The sequence below is a fragment of the Topomyia yanbarensis genome, chromosome 2 (assembly GCF_030247195.1).
Source record: "Topomyia yanbarensis strain Yona2022 chromosome 2, ASM3024719v1, whole genome shotgun sequence".
Taxonomy (NCBI): Eukaryota; Metazoa; Arthropoda; class Insecta; order Diptera; family Culicidae; genus Topomyia; species Topomyia yanbarensis.
In genome coordinates, this window is record NC_080671.1 from 229403550 (window position 1) to 229426113 (window position 22564).

Sequence of the window (22564 nt, forward strand, 5' to 3'; positions counted from 1 at the left end):
ATATAATCAAATTGAAAATAATATATAAAAAAACTGTGAAAAGTGCTTAAAACCCGTTTTTCAAAAAATTCTCAAAAACGATTCTTTGAAAAAGAAAATGAATTTGATTTTCGTGTTCAGCGACCCAAAATGGACTTAGAAAACACCTTTTCCTAACTTCATGCAATCACCCCAAAATTTGTAAACTAGTGTTATTGGCATTTTTGATATGGGGAAGACTAAACAAACCGGTACAATTATCTCGCACCTAATAAATTGCTAGAAATGCAACTCTTTCACATAAGTTACATCTATCAACTGCGAATATAACAGATATGAGATGAGAAAATTCGAGAAGTTGTTGATGTTTCTTCGATGGGACGAATTATTGAATATTGTATGTTTAACACATTTTTTCCAAATTTGATTTAATTTTAAGGAGGAAATTGACAATATTTTTGCATTCAAGTTTTTAGATATTTAAAGGAATATCTAAAACGCATATAAATCACTTGTCAGTTCAACCATTAAATATCAAACTTATCTTACAGGGAATGAAAAGATACATTGCTCAAGTAAACTCAAACACTTTTTATGCGGAGGATAAATTAAAAAAGTCGCGATAGTTTAGAAATTCAAAAAACGCACAAGATAAAAACCCACAAACTGGACAAGTTTGGAGTATTCTTAAAAACCCGCATGAATTGCAGCAATCGCACTGAAAGTCTTATCAAGATCCTCAAAATACACTACGAAAACTGAGATCAGTATAATATATCAGATAGTATTTTGTGACTTTTTTGAATTCGTTTTCGCGATATGCAGCATAGATTAGAGGAAAATTTGTTATATACTCATTTGACTAAACCATAACAACTAGCTTGAAAATACTTTTTGATTTCAATTCGCGTTTCTTTATTTCATCTGGATTGCTTGATACTTCCTGCATATTCTCCGAAATAAGATTCATAGGAAAAATATAATCTTTAGAAAAGCTCTTCGATAACTTCACGATTCCAAAGCTTTTTATGATAATGGCTTTAACATTTAAATCATACGCCTCCTATTCGAAGTTCTGTGTCAGACGAGTCTCTCAGAGAATAGTCATTGTCATCTCTTAATCCAACTGCAACCAAGTAAGTCAATCAAACCCCTCACTGACAAGTTCTCCGACCACTTGCATCTAAAACTTGTCTATACTCAAAACGGGGAATTTTGAAAATCCATGTGAAAAACGCCAATCAAAAAATCAAAAACTTCGAAAATTCACTTTAAAAGTTGAATTACGACGCATAGAACGAGACGTCAGTTTATAAGCAAATAGACTGTCATTTGTGTAACCATTAGCTTTCAAAGATAATTGTGAAAGAATATATAACTTACTGTAACATCATCGTTGTATGCGTACATTAATATCATATTATTATTCCAATGATACCACCAGAAGGTACAACCTTGATACAAGTTTTCTTGCATGTATGATCGGTATGTCATAAAAATAACACAGAGAGTAATAAATATCAACAAGAGATATAAATTTGATAGCTTTCTGTTATTATGTTCTGAACGGGTTGTTCGCATTTGATAACTACAGCTAAAAACTTTTGACAATTGACATATCTTTAGCCAACTGAATGTAGTTAGAACAAAAATAAAGAAAATTAACAATACTATTTAAATTTAAAGGGTTGATAAATTGAATAATGCCATCAAATACTGATTTCATTTTTGTTATCATTACATATTTTGCAAAATTTCTACATTTCAGAAAGTTTACAAGTTGACCACATCGATAGCAAAAATAGTGGTGGTAGCTTTTTGGTATATTAGCGTACATTTGCTACTTTCGATTTTGGTCTTTTAATTGTTAAAACGACCAAAACGATATTAACATGAGCAATCCTTAACTACATCAACACACCATTAAGTAAAAATTTTCTTGAGGAGTTTTACATTTCTTACAAAAGAAATGTATAGGATACGCTCAACTTTGAAAACTTTTTCCGAGGCCCGGAGGGCCGAGTTTCATATACCAATCGACTCAGCTCGACAAATTGAGACAATGTCTGTATGTGTGTGTACGTGTGTATGTGTGTATGTATGTATGTACAAAATGTCATGTAATTATCTCAGCAATGGCTGAACCGATCTTAATGAAACTAGTTTCAAATGAAAGGCCTAACGCTCCCATTTGACACTATTATTTTTGTTTTTCGATATGTTGTTTACTTTCTGAGATATGGGTAATTTTGTCAAAACAGCGCTGGTTTGAAGTGAATAACATTCGAACAAGGCAACTATATCGCGTGAAATAAACAGAAACAAAAAGCTTATGAAAATACCTTTCTAACAAGCTATAGATTGTCAAAAAGCGGCGGAGATATTAAACATTTTGTATTTTCATTCTTCGCTTACCAATTTCCACTAACTAAAACGAGACCGTTCCATACAGAGTATTGCTTTACTGGTTTTTTAGGGTCAAAACTACACCGATTTTGAATATCCGGGTATGCAAACACATCTGCGTGATTCAAGGATTTTGATTTCGAAAACATTTTGTGAATTTACTTAATAATCAATTACCTATTTCTCAAAAATTAATAAGCAAGTTCATTTCAAAAACAAAATAATGTGTAAATTCACTTCAGTGTGCAAATTTGTCCAGAGTTTTGTAATTTCGATTATAGAGGTTTTAACCTTAAGGTCATTCGCCTCTTCGGGTTAGAAAAATCTCTTATGAAAAATTTCTAACCCTATGTGCGGGGTCGGGACTCGAACCCAGGTGCGCTGCGTACAAGGCAATCGATTTACCAACTACGCTACATCCACCCTCATTGTCCAGAGTTGATGAATTTACCCGCTGGATTCAGCAATGCGTTCACTCGTGAGATAAACGTTGGATGGTATATGAATACATCAAGTAATCCTCCTAGTAGTGAGAAAATAGATTTCTAATATAATTCATATTCATATTATACTCGTAGCATCACCAAGAGCAACTGCATTTTTGAATAACAAAATTGTAGTGAAAATTTATCAGTTGCATTATTGAAAATAAAGATTTAAGGAATCAAAATTTCGCACTATAAACAAAAATAATGTCACAGCTCTAACCATAATTTACCATTCCTCAGAACTGACACTGAGTTGTACTGAAAACCCCAATATACATTTTTCATGATCAATGTGACTAAAAGCATATTTATTTGCGAAAAAATACGACATGTGATTTCAAGAATGATCGTGTCTCAAAGCAGTCCAGTGGCACTTTCAATACTAACTGGCTTTTCGATGAATTTAAGTACTTATTTTGGTAGTTTGAACCATTTCTTTGCAATGGTATTGCTTTGTATTGGACTCATTAACCCATATCTCCAGAACAAGAGTTCCGAACGAAACAATTCGCAAGTAATAAGGATGGGTGGAAAGACTGCATTGTAATCGACTGCATGTATGAGTTTTATGCCATCGACAATAATATAATTGCTAACATAGCCTGGACACTTGATCTCTTTGAATACTATTTACAGGTGGCCTTTTCTCAGTTTACTATTTCTAATTACGCGTTAAAATACTGGACCTGAAAATTCCATTCTATACAAAATCATTTTTCAGATGTCTATAACCAAAAGGATATCTTTTGATTCCAAAACAAATTCCTAATTTCTAGATTTTCTGATGACTAATTAAGGACCATCAATAAAGTAGAAACACCAGAAAATCCTAAAAATTCCGTCAAAAAAGAAGAACGAAAACGTGCTCTTTGCAATGGGATTTTCACAAACATTTCAGAATATTCTAGAACAATGGTTTTGAAATTCGTGAAATTCGTTTTATTCATTTACTTCATTTCAACAGCTTTCTTAAAATATTATTATATATTCTCATTTTTCCAGCTCATTCCTTTAATGTATTATATTCGGTTTATTTTTTGCATTTTAAATATTTGACTAATAATAAATATATGATCATTTCATTTTAAAGATTTTTTTCATATAGCATTGTTTTTATTTATTTTGTTTATGTGACCTAATTTTGTCTATTGTATTCATTTAATTCTTTGTATGCATTCCGATCAGTTTATTATCTTATGTATCTTATTCGAATTATTGATTTAATTTATTTTATTCACTTTTTTCTAATATTTTTTCCGATTCACACTTTTATTCATTTTATTTCATTATTCATTAATCTGACTAATTTTGTTCAGTCATTCACTTTATTCATTTCATCTAGAACATTAATTAGATACAATATAATTTCTGCTATTAATTCTATTACTTTTTAATATCGCTGATTTTTTCATTTTAATAATTTAACTGCTTAAAAACAAACAAAATGAAAAAATGGTAAAAAGACAGAAAACATTTTTATTTTGATAAAAATTCTTTATTTTGTTTGTATTATTCATTCCATTCATTTTATTGATTTTATTAACTCTCTGTTTATCCTGTTATTTATGAACAACATTTTCAAATAGTTTTACTGCCCATGCTCGCAAATCATGGGCAGTATAACTTTGGGCTTGGACAAGATTTCTTCACAAAAAAGTAAAACTAATAATTATGACAATCACCGTTTATTTGAGCGCTAATAGTTACAAGAAAGATCCGTAGAACTCAAGTTATTGCAATTGTTTTGATTGGATTTCACTAGAGCAGTGCTGCCAGAGATATTTTCATTTATCGGTGAAAAATTATATTTTGATATATCTTCGTTTTCTTCAAATATTTTTGAAAACTGATAAATCTTATTAATTTGGACTGCTTTCGGCTACCTTTTCTGCCCAAACTATTGAAAACTTTGCAGGAGATGTGTATTAAGGATTAGTATGTAAAAATTCAGCAGCTTCTAACACTGCTAGAGAAGCATCTATCTTGATCAAAACAGGTTTTTCGTGGCTTTGGAACCCTATATATGCGACAAAATAATTAGGTATGAAAGAGTTAATTTAATCCTTATTATTCATATAAGGGTAAGGTGGGGCAAATCTGACCGTTGGGTAAACCCGACCCCTCTGTTATCGAAAATTGAAAGCACTAAGCGAACTAATATCAATGTCGTCGTGTAGAGCATCGAAAATAATTATAATGGTGGTATGACAACATTTTATTAGTCTACATTGAGATGCTCAAACCTTATTGTTGTTTTTACAACTTTTGATTTGATTTTTGTGTATCATTGACTACAGGATATTTCTTATTGTTAAAGTGAAAGCATAAAAAGTGTAAGTGGATTTAAATTCTTTGATTAAAGGCCTACAAAGTGAATAGATGAATTTAGTCCAACTTTTTCATCATTTTTTTAATTGCATCCTAATGAAAAATGACGCGGTGGGGCAAATCCGATCTCTAAATAGTAGGGTAAATCCGACCGCTTTTTTGCTAAGAAAATGATTATTTATAAAATTAGAATATATTTTTATTGTTTTTTTTATTATTTTTTCACAATGGTTCATAATTACAAACGAAAGATACAAAAACGTGATGAATATATTATTCGTCTAGTAATTGCTCCGAGAAAAATGGGAAAATCTTTACGTACTACTGCTCGTGATTAGGACATTCCAAGATTGACATTGAATTCCATTTTCTTCATGCTACAATTCAATAACATAACATTCATTGATTTATTTGCAATGATAAATCCATATAATTTGGGTAGTATCTATACTAAATCAACCAAAGACATAGGCGGTCGGGTTTACCTCACCATTTTTGAAAACAGCAAAAATGAACGTTTTCGTAAAACACTTGTATCTCAAAGTTTTCCCAAGATAGGAATAAAATACTATACATTGAAAGTTGTCCAGAAGTCTAACCTTCAATTTGGTATATAAAACGACTTGATCCGATGTAAAATGAGCATTTTACAGCCAAAACCATTTACTAGGTCGGATTTGCCCCACCTTACCCTATTTATTTTATTACTCCAATTTTTTATGGTTTTATTCATATTATTTATTTCAATCATTTTATTAAATGGTTAGTTTTTCCCAGTTCACATATATTATTAGTTTTATGCCATCGACAATAATATAATTGCTAACATAGCCTGGACACTTGATCTCTTTGAATACTATTTACAGGTGGCCTTTTCTCAGTTTACTATTTCTAATTACGCGTTAAAATACTGGACCTGAAAATTCCATTCTATACAAAATCATTTTTCAGATGTCTATAACCAAAAGGATATCTTTTGATTCCAAAACAAATTCCTAATTTCTAGATTTTCTGATGACTAATTAAGGACCATCAATAAAGTAGAAACACCAGAAAATCCTAAAAATTCCGTCAAAAAAGAAGAACGAAAACGTGCTCTTTGCAATGGGATTTTCACAAACATTTCAGAATATTCTAGAACAATGGTTTTGAAATTCGTGAAATTCGTTTTATTCATTTACTTCATTTCAACAGCTTTCTTAAAATATTATTATATATTCTCATTTTTTCCAGCTCATTCCTTTAATGTATTATATTCGGTTTATTTTTTGCATTTTAAATATTTGACTAATAATAAATATATGATCATTTCATTTTAAAGATTTTTTTCATTTAGCATTGTTTTTATTTATTTTGTTTATGTGACCTAATTTTGTCTATTGTATTCATTTAATTCTTTGTATGCATTCCGATCAGTTTATTATCTTATGTATCTTATTCGAATTATTGATTTAATTTATTTTATTCACTTTTTTCTAATATTTTTTCCGATTCACACTTTTATTCATTTTATTTCATTATTCATTAATCTGACTAATTTTGTTCAGTCATTCACTTTATTCATTTCATCTAGAACATTAATTAGATACAATATAATTTCTGCTATTAATTCTATTACTTTTTAATATCGCTGATTTTTTCATTTTAATAATTTAACTGCTTAAAAACAAACAAAATGAAAAAATGGTAAAAGACAGAAAACATTTTTATTTTGATAAAAATTCTTTATTTTGTTTGTATTAGTCATTCCATTCATTTTATTGATTTTATTAACTCTCTGTTTATCCTGTTATTTATGAACAACATTTTCAAATAGTTTTACTGCCCATGCTCGCAAATCATGGGCAGTATAACTTTGGGCTTGGACAAGATTTCTTCACAAAAAAGTAAAACTAATAATTATGACAATCACCGTTTATTTGAGCGCTAATAGTTACAAGAAAGATCCGTAGAACTCAAGTTATTGCAATTGTTTTGATTGGATTTCACTAGAGCAGTGCTGCCAGAGATATTTTCATTTATCGGTGAAAAATTATATTTTGATATATCTTCGTTTTCTTCAAATATTTTTGAAAACTGATAAATCTTATTAATTTGGACTGTTTTCGGCTACCTTTTCTGCCCAAACTATTGAAAACTTTGCAGGAGATGTGTATTAAGGATTAGTATGTAAAAATTCAGCAGCTTCTAACACTGCTAGAGAAGCATCTATCTTGATCAAAACAGGTTTTTCGTGGCTTTGGAACCCTATATATGCGACAAAATAATTAGGTATGAAAGAGTTAATTTAATCCTTATTATTCATATTAGGGTAAGGTGGGGCAAATCCGACCGTTGGGTAAACCCGACCCCTCTGTTATCGAAAATTGAAAGCACTAAGCGAACTAATATCAATGTCGTCGTGTAGAGCATCGAAAATAATTATAATGATGGTATGACAACATTTTATTAGTCTACATTGAGATGCTCAAACCTTATTGTTGTTTTTACAACTTTTGATTTGATTTTTGTGTATCATTGACTACAGGATATTTCTTATTGTTAAAGTGAAAGCATAAAAAGTGTAAGTGGATTTAAATTCTTTGATTAAAGGCCTACAAAATGAATAGATGAATTTAGTCCAACTTTTTCATCATTTTTTTAATTGCATCCTAATGAAAAATGACGCGGTGGGGCAAATCCGATCTCTAAATAGTAGGGTAAATCCGACCGCTTTTTTGCTAAGAAAATGATTATTTATAAAATTAGAATATATTTTTATTGTTTTTTTTATTATTTTTTCACAATGGTTCACAATTACAAACGAAAGATACAAAAACGTGATGAATATATTATTCGTCTAGTAATTGCTCCGAGAAAAATGGGAAAATCTTTACGTACTACTGCTCGTGATTAGGACATTCCAAGATTGACATTGAATTCCATTTTCTTCATGCTACAATTCAATAACATAACATTCATTGATTTATTTGCAATGATAAATCCATATAATTTGGGTAGTATCTATACTAAATCAACCAAAGACATAGGCGGTCGGGTTTACCTCACCATTTTTGAAAACAGCAAAAATGAACGTTTTCGTAAAACACTTGTATCTCAAAGTTTTCCCAAGATAGGAATAAAATACTATACATTGAAAGTTGTCCAGAAGTCTAACCTTCAATTTGGTATATAAAACGACTTGATCCGATGTAAAATGAGCATTTTACAGCCAAAACCATTTACTAGGTCGGATTTGCCCCACCTTACCCTATTTATTTTATTATTCCAATTTTTTATGGTTTTATTCATATTATTTATTTCAATCATTTTATTAAATGGTTAGTTTTTCCCAGTTCACATATATTATTCAGTTTCTTAATTTTATCAAATCGGTTTAGCCAGTCCTTTATGTTATTGTATGATAGCTTGTTATCCTGAAATAATTTAATTTGCTCTCTTAATTTCATTACGTTTTAATATCGTCTAATTTTAATTTGAGCTAATTTGATTTATTTATTTTATAAATTTGATTTATGTTAATCATTCTATCCATTTTATGAATAACTTTTTTATTTTAAATTTTGTTTTTGTTTTATTATTTTTCTTTAATTTATTCAGTTTATTCGAAGCGTTATTCGTGCACATCTCACATCTAGTTGCTTGTAAATTTAGCGTGTGATCGGCAAGCTAATGAATAATACAACAGTGATATGTGTAAGAAATGTCTCATCTCACTGATAGGTGGATTAAATCGTTTTTTTTTGGAAAAAAATATTTGTCAGGGGTTTAGTGTTTCTAATAAATAATTGTGAAGAAACATGTCCATACAAATTGTTAAGCCACGTTTCATTTTTTTTAAATAACTTCATCACGGCATACAAAAAAAACTACAAGGGGCAGCCCTATGGGGTTGCACGAACTGTAGACGTAGGACAATACTACTTAATGTAAAATATTTTTTTTCTTAGTACATTAGAGTAATAATAAATCAAATATATTTCTTACGTATAGTTTAAGCACAACCAATCAACATCGAATGTTACATATTGAACCAAACCTTCTTGGTTATCAGGTCATTTCATTTGTGGTGGGTGATCGAATCCAATTCAACTTATTTCAGAAGATCTGAAGAAAGAAGACAGAAAACCGTGACCGAAATAATATTTAGAACTAAATCTTTATAGCACAAAATCAGCTTCTAAAAATTGTAAAAACTTTTCGATTGTGTGTGGTAAAAACCCGGACCGGTGAAGAAAAATCAAATTTTAGACAATATAATCACATTTCATGTATAGACCAAGCTTTCTAGTTATATTTTGCCGTTTTTGTAATCTCCCTAAAGTACGCATACAAATGTAGCGAATGCAGTGGTCTTAATCATATATCGAAACTATAAATATACAAGAATCGAAAACAATTTTATATATGGACTTAAATGCGTTTTTGTAACGGTTTTTTGATGGCAATGTATTCATTCATAAATAGGCTTTATAGTATGTACCTATTAACAGAATCAAAGTAGGATAGGATGAGTGGGAATGAATCACGTGACGTGGAAATGAATCAATGAATTGATCGAACGTAAATATGGTCGGTGTTAGGTCAGACCGGACTAAGTGACAGTGCATTGATGTCGAGAAAAACGCGTTTAAAGTTTGAATCGCAGCATCCTGTACATTATAATTGGAAAATAATTTTTACCATAATTCTTGTTTAATGTTTTATATTTCAAATCTGGTAAAAGTGGAATGTAGATGAAGAAATTCTTTATCCAGGGCTATCATTAACTCATTTTTTGATGTTTTGCGACTTGGTCCGGTCTGACTTAACACCGATCATATAATAAACTTTCGTTGTGCTTTCCATCGATACGCGTAAATTTATTGCAAAGAAAGTTTTCGTCTTTGCGCAACGAAAGCACAGATTGCTAGCATACAGGTTACGCATGCAACCGCTAACAAACAGGGATACTACATTGAAACCTGTGTTTTGGTCAAATAGATCTTTTTACCATCTTGAATACATACCTGAAACAGGAAAAACATCTGTGATAAATTTCCGAAAAATCTGTGTAATTTTCATCAAAATACCAAAAATCGTCCATCTGTACAAAAGAACCTGTAATCAAAAAATCTATTCTTAGAAGTATTTCGGGGCGATATGTGCAAAAAAATTGAAAATTTATTGTTAGATGGCTGAATTATATGCGTTTAAAATTGGACAACTTTTCGTTACATACCATTTTTGTAGAGTTTGCAAAGTGCACCCCCATATTTAAAACAAAGACGTAGTCCTAGGTCAATTTTTTTTTGGTTTGGTTTCGGTGGAGCCCGGGCCGTCGTTCCTGATTTAGCACAAACGAGATGCACAGTTTCGTAAACACAGCAACATTAGAAATTTTGAAGAAACAGTATTACAAGCAATTTCATACAAAAATCGCTGTAGTCATCAATTGCAACAATTAGCTCTTTTATAGTTAAGATTTTAAGATTTGTTTAGCTCCATTATCCATACGAAAAGTAGGCCTAAAAATTCATACCGCAAAATTCACTGTACAGTGAAAGCATATTATATCGCAATAGTAATCAACCGAATCATTTGAGCAATAGGCATGATAACGATATAATCAAACATAAAATTAAATAAAACAGAAAAAGTGACTTTTTGGCGATTTAACTTTGCTTCTTAAAATACACTTGACCAATGATTCGGAAATATATTGCAGATATCACTTGGAGCTCTGGTAGTTTCGTTTGCCATAAACATGCTGGAAGGGACTTACCTTTCATAAAAGACCAAAACTGTTACAAAATTTTGGTGGTTTAGAGACAATCAGTTATATATTTATGATCTAATACTTTATTGTAGGTTTTCATATTCCATGTGGAGCCGCACCCTGATGTGGTTTGGTACGTTCAATGCGTGACATATAACTCTTTCAGGAACGAACATCATCACATCGTGTACAATATCTTGGTTATGATGTTTATGTACGCACTCCCACTATTAACCATAATTTGTTCGTATGCATCCATCTATATGGAAATATTTCGACACAGTCGGATGCCAAATTCTGGTATGTATTAAAACTCATCAGAGTCATCTACCTACCCAGCATGATATATGCAAAGGGGAATATAGGGGAAAGAGGGTAACAGTGGAACTATGGAAACAATACGTTTTCATAGTTCCACTGTTACCCTCTTTCCCCTACTCGAATCGTACATTTTCTCAGAAGGCTTTCGTCGATCAAGCATTGATGTCCTCGGTCGAGCTAAACGGAGAACTTTGAAAATGACTATTACGATCGTTCTTGTATTTGTCATTTGCTGGACTCCATATTACGTCATGTGTATATGGCAAGTTAGAAGATATCGCATAATATTATATTTAGTGTTAAATAATAACAGCTATTTATTTCAGGTATTGGCTAGACCACCAGTCTGCGTTAAGCGTTGATCAGCGTGTTCAGAAAGGGCTATTTCTCTTTGCCTGTACTAACAGTTGCATGAATCCAATAGTGTATGGTATTTACAATATAAAATTGCGCAAAAAACGAAAATCGGTAAATATATCATTTTAGATTCAGCGACATGCAAATGTATATTTTTTAATTTCAGTGTGAATGTCTGGCCTTGAATTCAAATATAGTAAAACTTCGAACCGGCGATCACAATTTCAAATAAATATTTTTGCGATATACACATGTATTTGTTTCTTTGATTAAAGCATATGTGAGAAATGCCAATCTCCGTTATAAAAATTTCTTCATAGCAGCATGTTCTGCGTAGATCCGAAGATTTATGCGTTTGTATTCCCCAAATCCGACGACATAGGCAGTTTGATAGATTCTGAAATCACTTAAACTTTATAACAAATGCCCGGAATTTATGTGTGCATTTGAGTGTTTGTATATGTGTGTATATTTTTGACGTAGGATTTACGTCTACTATACTGGGTGTCTTTTCAACTTCAATATTTTCAAAATGGGAGCTGTTTGGGCTAAAAAAAACTTCTGTGCAGAGTTGCTGGATGAATTCGCTCAAAGATAAAATTCCTTAACTTAGGAATTCATTTTTGAGGTTAAGACAACCATACATTTTTCCCAAACGAGGTTAATCAAAAATTCTCACTAGATACAATATGCTGCTGAAAACTACATATAAAATTAGTAAATCTTAAGAAGTTTTAACACAATTTGCTTACATGAATCGAAACAATTTGCACTCACTATAGCATCCACGTTGCCTGGAGCACACCTGCACCGGTAGTACGGTACATCAGCATTAACGATCTTTTTAATTATACCACTCGTACAACGCCATCTTCTCCTGGATGAACAACTTTAATTCTTCCCACCTTTCATAGGAAAGAAGGATGATTATCGTTCTGAATAATTACCAGCAATCCCACTTCCATTTGTACAGGTAGACGCCAGTGTTTCACTCTGTCTTGTAGCGGGGACAGGTATTTTCTCCGCCACTTCATTCAGGAATCTTGCAGATTCCGTTGCTCCTGATACCATTGTTTCAGATGATTTGTTGGAATATTTTGATAGTTCGGGATAGACTGCAACGAAGAACCTACCAGGAAGTGAGCTGGTGTTAATGGCCTGAGGTCATTGGGATCACCGGCAACCTCTGGTCGCGAGTTCAAGCATCCCTCGGCTTGAACGAGCAAGGTGTATATATGCTCAAGTGTGATTGGACCATCTCCTTATCCTTAAGGGAGGATGGTTGGATGAGCGAACTGCGACATTCCACAGCCCGCCAAAATATAATGCACTTGAAGGACTGAAAGGCCAGTGCATTCATTCTTCCGAACAAAATATTGACACCCGATCGCAATGCTGACTGTTTTAGTAAGAGAGAAAAATTCTTGGATCTTATTACGAGCTACGACCAAATTTATGCCATTGTCGGGGTATAAATCGGTGGAGTTGCCCCTTCGTGCCACGAAATTTCTAAATGCTTGCTTAAAGCGATCTGTAAACAAGTCCGATACCAACTCAATGTGTACTGCCTTAGTGCAGACAGAAAAATATGCTGACATAAGCTTTCACTGCTCCCCGTCTTGGAAGGGGTCTCAAATAGACTGATCTGAAACAGTTCACACCTGCTTTCGAAAATGGACGAAAGATGTCACATGAGCTGATGGTAATTCTCCAATGAACTGCTGTACTCGAGTGGGTTTCGCAAGCAGAGTTAAAAATAATCGAAGCTCTTTTTTGACGGCTGAAAATGAACCTTTTGCGACTCACGGTGAATAGAAAAAATTAAAGGGTTGTGTACAGGACACGACCTCGGTGACATTAAAAATGTAGCTTTTTTCAAGAGCGTGCAAATGAATTTTATCTATCACACATATCGACTCACGTTCTTGTTCACTCGCCTGTTTTCATATGTTACAATTTGTTATATACCCTCCTCATCAAAACATAATTTATTGAAGGTCTTTTAACGGTAATCTATTAATTAATCAAGTATCTCACTAGGTGATTGGCATTATTTGGCTATCCATCTAGTAAAAATAGGCTGGTCTGTCCAGAAAATATATTCAAAAGAAAAGTTCCATATTGAGAGCTGTGATGAGGAAGCCCACGCCCGCCAACGGAAATATACAGATTCTCCATGAAATATGAAATTTCATTTTCCATTTAAATTTTCAATAATGTACTAATGAACTTAAGTAACCAATCTTAAGGTTAAGTATTTCTTGATCGATTAGTGGTTGAACAAATGAAATTATTTGATAAATTACATTGTTATACAACGTTCGCACTACCAATTAAAACGGGTTTTTATGCTATCTTGGTGACATTTTTCTTGTTGCTAATTATTAAAACGTGTCATAACTCTGTAGTGTAAACATTGTATTATTAATCCAATTCTGCAGCGTTTTATGTTATATAGGTGTTTTATGTGGTAATAGGACTGACATAATTATATCTTCAGTAAAGCGGTTTGTTTCATAATTTAAAACAGATTTAAAATTTAAATTAGTATACCCAACCGTTCTATTTGTTGTATACTTTAAAACGCAATTAGAACTGTGTTTTAAATACATAGGGTAGGACAGATATTCTGACTGCATAAACTGGGAAAACAATTTTAAGTCCAGTAACGCTTAAGACATGGCTTGAATTTGAATCGAAAAAGAACACCCGCTTCAACTGCTGCTGGGACGGTAAGTTCTGTTTTAAAATTTTCCGTTGTGTGCAGTACGAAACAAAAGTGTTTGAAATTAGAAAACAAAAAGTTCTGCTGGGAATGTGATTGTTTCCGATGCTATTACACTCAGATTTTTCACGCAGGGGATACAGGCCGTGTAAATGAAAACCGCGTAAATTTAAAAAACGCGTTAATGAAAACCGCGTAAATTTCAAAATCCGCGTAAAACACCTGAGTGTACTCTCCTATATAAAATACTACGCTGCTGAACAGTGCAATAACTACAGAAGCACGTTGTCAGATGCCTTACTCATGAAAAACATATAACCGAAATATGAAACATGAAAACCAATAGGCTATTTACCCTACGCAGCTACAAAGCGCCGTAAACATGGATTAACAAGTTACAACGCACACGCATCCATAAAAATAAATACATTTTTTTTTTCAAACGCAACACTCTTAAGCAGCACACACCGTATTGAATTAAATCCAAACCACCCACTTTGCAAATCATTCTGTGACACCGTGCTGGTACCCAAAAAATCCGCACACGGCCACCGCTGCCGAAAATGCATAGCGTCTACCGCTTATTGTAGTGCCCAGACGCTGCAGCCATGATCTTACCTGTTCGACATAAGAACAAAAACTGATTCAAACGGGTACGCGTCACCTCTATTTATAAACTAACCGTATATGGTTTAGTCACCTAGGTGCAAGTGTGTGCGAATGCCAACGTTACCGAAAATCGATAGCGCTTATTGCATCGCCCGGAGACGATATTGCTCGTATGGGATAAGAGCAACAACTGATTTAAGGTTGCACAGAGAATGCGCAAAATTCGCCAACGAAAAAAGCAGTTTTTTTCCACACCGTATATCAGATCTTCATAAAAATCAATCAGCAGTACTGTAACAACATTCTACATACGCTGATTGATTTTTATGAAGGTCTGACATACGGTGTGGAAAAAAACTGCTTTTTTCGTTTGCGAATTTTGCGCATTCTCTGTGCAATCTTAAACGGACATGCGTAGCTTCTATTTATGACTTTTCGTGTTTCATTGAGCCACTAAGCTGCCCTCTATTGATGGCTATGTCTGAGAAATCTGCCTCACGAATGGTAATTTTCCCGTTTTTCGTGAACTTTTTAATTTTACCAATTTCCAAAAGTCTACTTTTATTGGGAAGATATTAAATTATTACCAATATTTAAGTTAGGTGTTTCTGAATCGGTTGGTGTAGGAATGATTAAAATCCATCTAGTAATATCGGAGTTATAAGCGTGCAAACCTTACATAGTTTCGTTACATGGGAGATAGTTTAGATTTTAGAATGACACCTAGCGGGATAGTGGAGTAAGACATTTTTAATGTCAAAAATGTTCATTCAAATATCCATGTTATTCATTCAGTTCAATATCTATTTATTTGTTCGATCTTCGCTAGATACCGTACAGATTATTAAAAAATTGAACAAACTATCTAAATTAATTAAAAATTCCTAATAGCTAACTTATAACTAGATTTGGTGACATTAAAGTTGAACAGATGTGAAGTTTTGTTGAATTTGTAGCAACATCTATCCACAGGATTGTTTTGACCGTAAACAGTACGATGTCTAGGAATCCACAAAAGAGGACGATTCCTTAGAGCGCGAGGAGGTACAAACACATTAATCCGTGCAAGAATATCTGGGCAGTCAATGTTATTACACAATATATCAAATATAAACATTCTTTGCATCGTACAATATATTCATTTCACTAATTATTTAGGAAAATGTTTTCAAATGCCGGTAAAGTATATGAAACAACAATCATTATCGCTTATATTGTGCCAGGGCCTACTTTGATGCGTTTGATTCGTTGCTGCACGGTCGCTTCGTGTAATAATCGGAGACGAATGAAAATCTGCATGGATGAATGGGCGATTTGTTCGTTTGACGTTTTCAGCTGCGTCACTGAATATTGAAAATGAATGCGTCTGAATATGATCTATTTTCATTCAATGAATTTGAATATTTTTAACTCTGTTCGCCAGAAGACATCTTTGGCATTTGTGCATAATATGTTTTGCCATATCACTTCCACGCAAAAGCTAGCAGCAAAGCTTTATGACGCTAAAAAGTAGCTGTGGTCCAGCAATCGAAGCAATCGTTCGTGCGTTGTAATAACATACGAGTGAAGCGTTGACAAGCTAGCTTGGTATCCTATTGTACCACCATAAAGTCAATTGACCTGATACTGGCTCACCATTCATAATTCCACTCATTGGCAAACTCTTCCAGTTTGTACAAGGACGAACAATGGTTACTTTCGTTTCCTACAGCTTGACGGTAGTGAGAAAATAGGGTGGCTCATTTGTCTTAGGAGTGTGTAGTAGTTTAAGGGACCCTTCATAAACCACGTAGACCGAAATTTGAGTTTTTTTGCCCCCTCCTCCACCCCTAGTAGACTTAAGTAGATTTTTACCAATCCCTTCCCTCCCAAAAAACCTTCGCAGACTTTTCAATTTTTTTTATTTGTGGAAAATGTGAAATTTGCAAGAAGCACATTATAAAGTTCAAACAAAAATTAATCGTGAGGCGTACAGATTTATTTCAAGCTTTCCAAATATTATGGACAAAAGCAAACATCGAACAATAATGCTTTTCACATTGGTTTTTGGTTTTGCCTGTCTCATATAAAGAAAGGCTATGCAATCGTAAAAATCGTAAATCGACTTTTTAACCGTAAAAATCGATTTTTAACCGAAGCACGGAGGGCCGAGTGTCATACACCATTCGATTCAGTTCGTCGAGATCGGCAAATGTCTGTGTGTGTATGTATGTGTGTTTTTGTGTGTGTGTCATTTAAACTCGCACAATTTTCTCAGAGATGGCTGAACCTATTTTCGCAAACTTAGTTTCATCTGAAAGGTATAACGCTCCCATTGAATTTTTAGTTGATCCGACTTCCGGTTCCGGAGTTAAGGGTTGAAGAGTACGGTCACACAACAAATTCCCATATAAACTGGTACCACCATGATGTTAAAATGATGTAAAACATATTAAAATTGATGTAACATTACTCTAGTTTGCGGGTCTGTATCACTAATGATCAATTAAAGCAGCTTTGACCACATTGGCCACCTATGACGGTTCATGACGCCCCCGGGGAACCCGCCAAGTTCCTAAGCTAATATCATACCCAGGGATACCAACGGTACCCATAAACTACATTTTTTTGGTATATTTACATTTGTACAAGCCGTACAGCCCGCTACAGCGACGCATCACTACAGCTCTTGTCAGAACGGTAGCCAAACCGAGTACATTTTCCCGTACAGTGGTAGAATACATTTTTGTTTTGCTGCTGTACTCCGACTGCTCGGTGAGAGTGTGGCGTAGTAAAGTTTGTTCTCTCGCTTTGTACATTTTTCTCTCCATAGTCAAAGGGAGAGGCCCGCACACGAAAGCGTTGATGCCGGCCGTGGCGTAAATAAGCCGCATTCATTGTCGTAATTTCTGAATAAAAATATTAAAAAGATTGAAAATATTAAAAAATGGAAAATAAGGAAAGGGAAGCTGTACCGCTCGCGTCTGTTGGCTGTACTGGGGACAGTAGTTTTCTGTCATGTTACTGCTTTGCACACAGGCAGCCGTACAGCGCTGGGCGCTGCACTAGCGAATGACAGCAGCATCGAGAGAGAAATGAGAATGTATGCAGAAAAATTACAGCCGCAGAAAAGGTAGGCCAAGTTCCTAAGCTAATATCACACCCATTCCCCAACGAATTCTCTACCGATTTTTACAAACTTGATTTCAAATGAAAGATACAGTAATACCATTGACTGCTGCTGAATTTCATTCGGTTCCGACTCTTGCTCTCGGAGTTACAGGGGTGTTAGTAAGGATACACTGGAATTTCCCATATAAATCGGTACAATCGTAACACCTAAGAGGCTAAAAACTATTGAAATGGTCACCAAATTACTTCTAATCGCAGATCTAGATCACTGATTGCCAATCAAACATTCTTTGAATATATTGTCCACTATCGACGATTCCGGCATTCCGGGCATATTCCATAATTAAGGTCACATCGGTTCTACGGTGATGACTGAACCGATCTTCTCAAACCAAGTCTCAAATAGATGGCAAAATATGCAGTTGACTATTGCGTCGCTGCCCCTCCCCCCCCCCGCCTTGCCCTTACACCTCTCTTCTTCATCACTCCCCTCCTCTTGGACCACCCTCACGCCCGCATTTCCTTCATTCACCCGTATACCGAAATAAGATGAAGGATTTCTTACGCATTCCCTCCACTTTCAAACCCATTCCACCAACATTTCAAAATATAATCACAATGAGATAACATTGAATTTATGCTGATTAAGCTAATTAAATATTATTCTTTTGCCTTTCTCATATAGAAAGGTTACGCAATTGCTCCAAAAACCGACTTTCTAACCGAGGCCCGGAGGGTCGAGTCTCATATAACATTCGACTCAGTTCACCGAGATCGCAAAATATCTGTATGTATGTATGTATGTATGTGTGTATGTGCGGATTTGTTAACAAAATGTCTACATCGGTTTCTCGGAGATGGCTGAACCGATTTTTACAAACTAAGATTCAAATGAAAGGTATAATATTCCCATAAGTTGCTATTGAATTTAATTTTCAACCGACATCTTGTTCCGGATTACGAGTTGAAGAGTATGGTTACAAAACAAAATTTGTTGATTTGTCCACATCGGTTTCTCGGAATTTTCTGAACCGATTTTGACAAACTTGATTTTAAATGAAAGGTCCATCAGCTGCTGTTGAATTTTGTGTGGATCCGAGTTCTGGTTCCTAAATTACAGGGAGACACGTACGATCACGCAGCAAATCCCGATTCTAACGAATTCTGCGATGAATGTAAAAAGGTGAAATTTTTTCCAAAATGTGAACACAACTTTTGATTTTGTAGATCTAGGTCACCAACAGTCATTCAAAGTCTCTTTGGCCACACTGGCCACCATCGACATCCAAATTCAGAATAACGGTTATATTGGTTTCTCGAAAATGGCTAGACCGATTTGATCAACTTAGTCTCAAATTAAAGGTGTTGCGTCCCCGGAAACTGATATTAAATTCCATCTCCATCCGACTTTCAGCTCCGGAGTTACGGGTTGTGGAGTGTGATCACATAGAAAACTCCGATTCAAACCGATACCGCGATGAATGCAAAAAGGTGCTCTTATATATACTTACCAAGTGTAATAAGAATGAAAGACATTTACATAATGTTATATTGTATGAACCAGCTCTTAAATCATAGTTTAGAGAAACGAGAAAGGTACAATTGCACCTCTAGGTGGATTAAAACAGGTTTTTCTATCTACTACTACTCAAATCATTTAGTATCAATTCAAGGGAATTTAAAATCCAAGTATTATAAAATGATTATAAAATTCGAAATACAAGAAATTACTTTTAGTTTGAGAAAAGTTTCCATTTTATTTCATTATGCTATCAGTTGGACTTGTGCGAACACCGTGTAGTATTTTATAATACAAGTGTAAATTTAAAAGTGATTTCAAATATTTGTTAAGCAGAATACTTTTTGCATTTCTCAATAGAAAGGTGTTGCAATTGCTCTGAAAACCGACTTTGTAACGGAGGCCCGGAGGGCCATTGACATATACCATTCGATTCAGTTCGTCGAGTTCGGCAAATGTCTGTGTGTATGTATGTGTGTGTATGTATGTGTGTATGTATGTGTGTGAATGTGCGTCTGTGTGTGTAGGCGAACACAATCTCACTCACATTTCTCAGAGATGGCTGAACCGATTTTCACAAACTTAGTCCCTAATGAAAGGTGCAACGTTCCCATAGGCTGCTATTTAATTTCTAATGGATCCGACTTCCGGTTCCGGAATTTCAGGGTGATGAGTACGATCACGTAGAAAATGTCGATTTTAATAAATTCTGCTATAAATGTGTAATGGTGAATTTTTTTCCAAAATGTGACCACAACTGCTTCGATTTGTAGTACTAGGTCACTAACAGCCATTTAAAGTCTTTTTGGTCACATTGGCCACCATCATCGGTTCCGGAAGCCCCGGCGGAAGCATCCAAATTCAGAATAACAGTCACATCGGTTTCTCGGAGATGGCTAGACCGAATCAACCAAACTTAGTCTCAAATGAAAGATGTTGCGTCCCCGTAAATGGCTATTAAATTTTATTCCGAACCGACTTCCGGTTCCGGAGTTACGGGTTGTGGCGTGCGATCATATAGCGAATTGAGATTCAAACCGATACTCCGATGAAAGCAAAAAAGGTAAAATTTTCGCTAAAATGTTTCTCAAACAACTTAAATTTGCAGTTCTAGGTCACCGACGGCCAAACAAACTTTCGTTGATTACATTGACCACCATAGACGGTTCCGGAAAGCAGCCATCTTTCAAAACTAGCAAACTCATATCAGTTTCTCGAAAATGGTTGGGCCGATTTCCACAAACTAAGTTCCAAATGATAGCTATATTATCCCCACAGATGTCTGTAAAATTTCGCACGGATCGCTTATATGGTTCCGGAAATATAGACTGAACCGTTCCGCCACATATGAAATTCCATATAAGCCGGAACTCAAATTTTTTTTCAAAGGGGGGGACCCCATGAAATTTCAGAAATCGAATTCGTATTTTTGATGCCAAACATCTTTAAAATGCATGAAACGTCGAGATTTTATGCCATCACGAAATTTTTTTTTTAAGAAAATCGACTTTTTGGGACTGCCAATTTCGCACCTTTTTGCCTTTCTCAATAAAAAGGTATTGCAATTGCTCTACCATTCGATTCAGTTCATCGAGTTCGGCAAATGTCTGTGTGTGTATGTATGTGTGTATGTATGTGTGTGTATGTGCGTCTGTGTGTGTGTACGCGAACACAAGCTCACTCACTTTTCTCAGAGATGGCTGAACCGATTTTCACAAACTTATTCCCTAATGAAAGGTGCAACGTTCCCATAGGCTACTATTGAATTTCTAATGGATCCGACTACCGGTTCCGGAATTACAGGATGATGAGTACGATCACGCAGAAAATGTCGATTTTAATAAATTCTGTAATGAATGTATAATGGTGAAATTTTTTCCAAAATGTGACCACAACTGCTTCGATTTGTAGTACTAGGTCACTAACAGCTATTCAAAGTTTTTTTGGTCACATTGGCCACCATCATCGGTTCCGGAAGCCCCGGCGGAAGTATCAAAATTCAGAATAACAGTCACATCGGTTTCTCGGAGATGGCTAGACCGAATCAACCAAACTTAGTCCCAAATGAAAGATGTTGCGGCCCCGTAAATGGTTATTAAATTTCATTCCGAACTGACTTCCGGTTCTGGAGTTACGGGTGGTGGCGTGCGATCACATAGCAAATCGAGATTCAAACCGATACTCCGATGAAAGCAAAAAGGTAAAAATTTCGCTAAAATGTCTCTCAAACAACTTAAATTTGCAGTTCTAGGTCACCGACGGCCAAACAAACTTTCGTTGACTACATTGACCACCATAGACGGTTCCGGAAGTGCCCGGGAAAAGCGGCCATCTTTCAAAACTAGCAAACTCATATCAGTTTCTCGGAAATGGTTGGGCCGATTTCCACAACCTAAGTCCCAAATGATAGCTATATTATCCCCACAGATGTTTGTAAAATTTCGCACGGATCGCTTATATGGTTCCGGAAATATAGACTGAACCGTTCCGCCACATATGAAATTCCCATATAAGCCGGAACTCAAATTTTTTTTTCAAAGGGGAGGACCCCATGAAATTTCAGAAATCGAATTCGTATTTTTGATGCCAAACATCTTTAAAATGCATGAAACGTCGAGATTTTATGCCATCACATTTTTTTTTTAAGAAAGTCGACTTTTTGGGACTGCCGATTTCGCATCTTTTTGCCTTTCTCAATAAAAAGGTATTGCAATTGCTCTGAAAACCGACTTTTTAATGGAGGCTCGGAAGGCCGAGTGACTATACCATTCGATTCAGTTCATCGAGTTCGGCAAATGTGTGTGTATGTATGTATGTATGTATGTGTGTGTATGTGCGTCTGTGTGTGTACGCGAACACAAGCTCACTCACTTTTCTCAGAGATGGCTGAACCGCTTTTCACAAACTTATTCCCAAATGAAAGGTGCAACGTTCCCATAGGCTGCTATTGAATTTCTAATGGA

The 22564-nt window shown here is 34.6% G+C and overlaps 1 protein-coding gene across 11 annotated transcripts in view; it reads left to right on the forward strand.

Moving 5' to 3' along the window:
• Positions 1-11893, forward strand: part of LOC131682955 (adipokinetic hormone/corazonin-related peptide receptor variant I-like) — a 1078244-nt gene extending 1066351 nt beyond the window's left edge. For 9 of the 11 annotated variants that reach the window (XM_058964785.1, XM_058964777.1, XM_058964788.1 and 6 more), the window contains exons 6-9: positions 11052-11259; positions 11419-11542; positions 11607-11748; positions 11804-11893. In XM_058964785.1, the coding sequence (XP_058820768.1) occupies positions 11052-11259; positions 11419-11542; positions 11607-11748; positions 11804-11869 (540 nt within the window). In that variant the 3' untranslated portion in view covers positions 11870-11893. The remainder of the gene's footprint in view (positions 1-11051; positions 11260-11418; positions 11543-11606; positions 11749-11803) is intronic. The other 2 variants (XM_058964781.1, XM_058964787.1) reach the window with 2 other exon arrangements.
• Positions 11894-22564: the final 10671 nt, after the last annotated feature.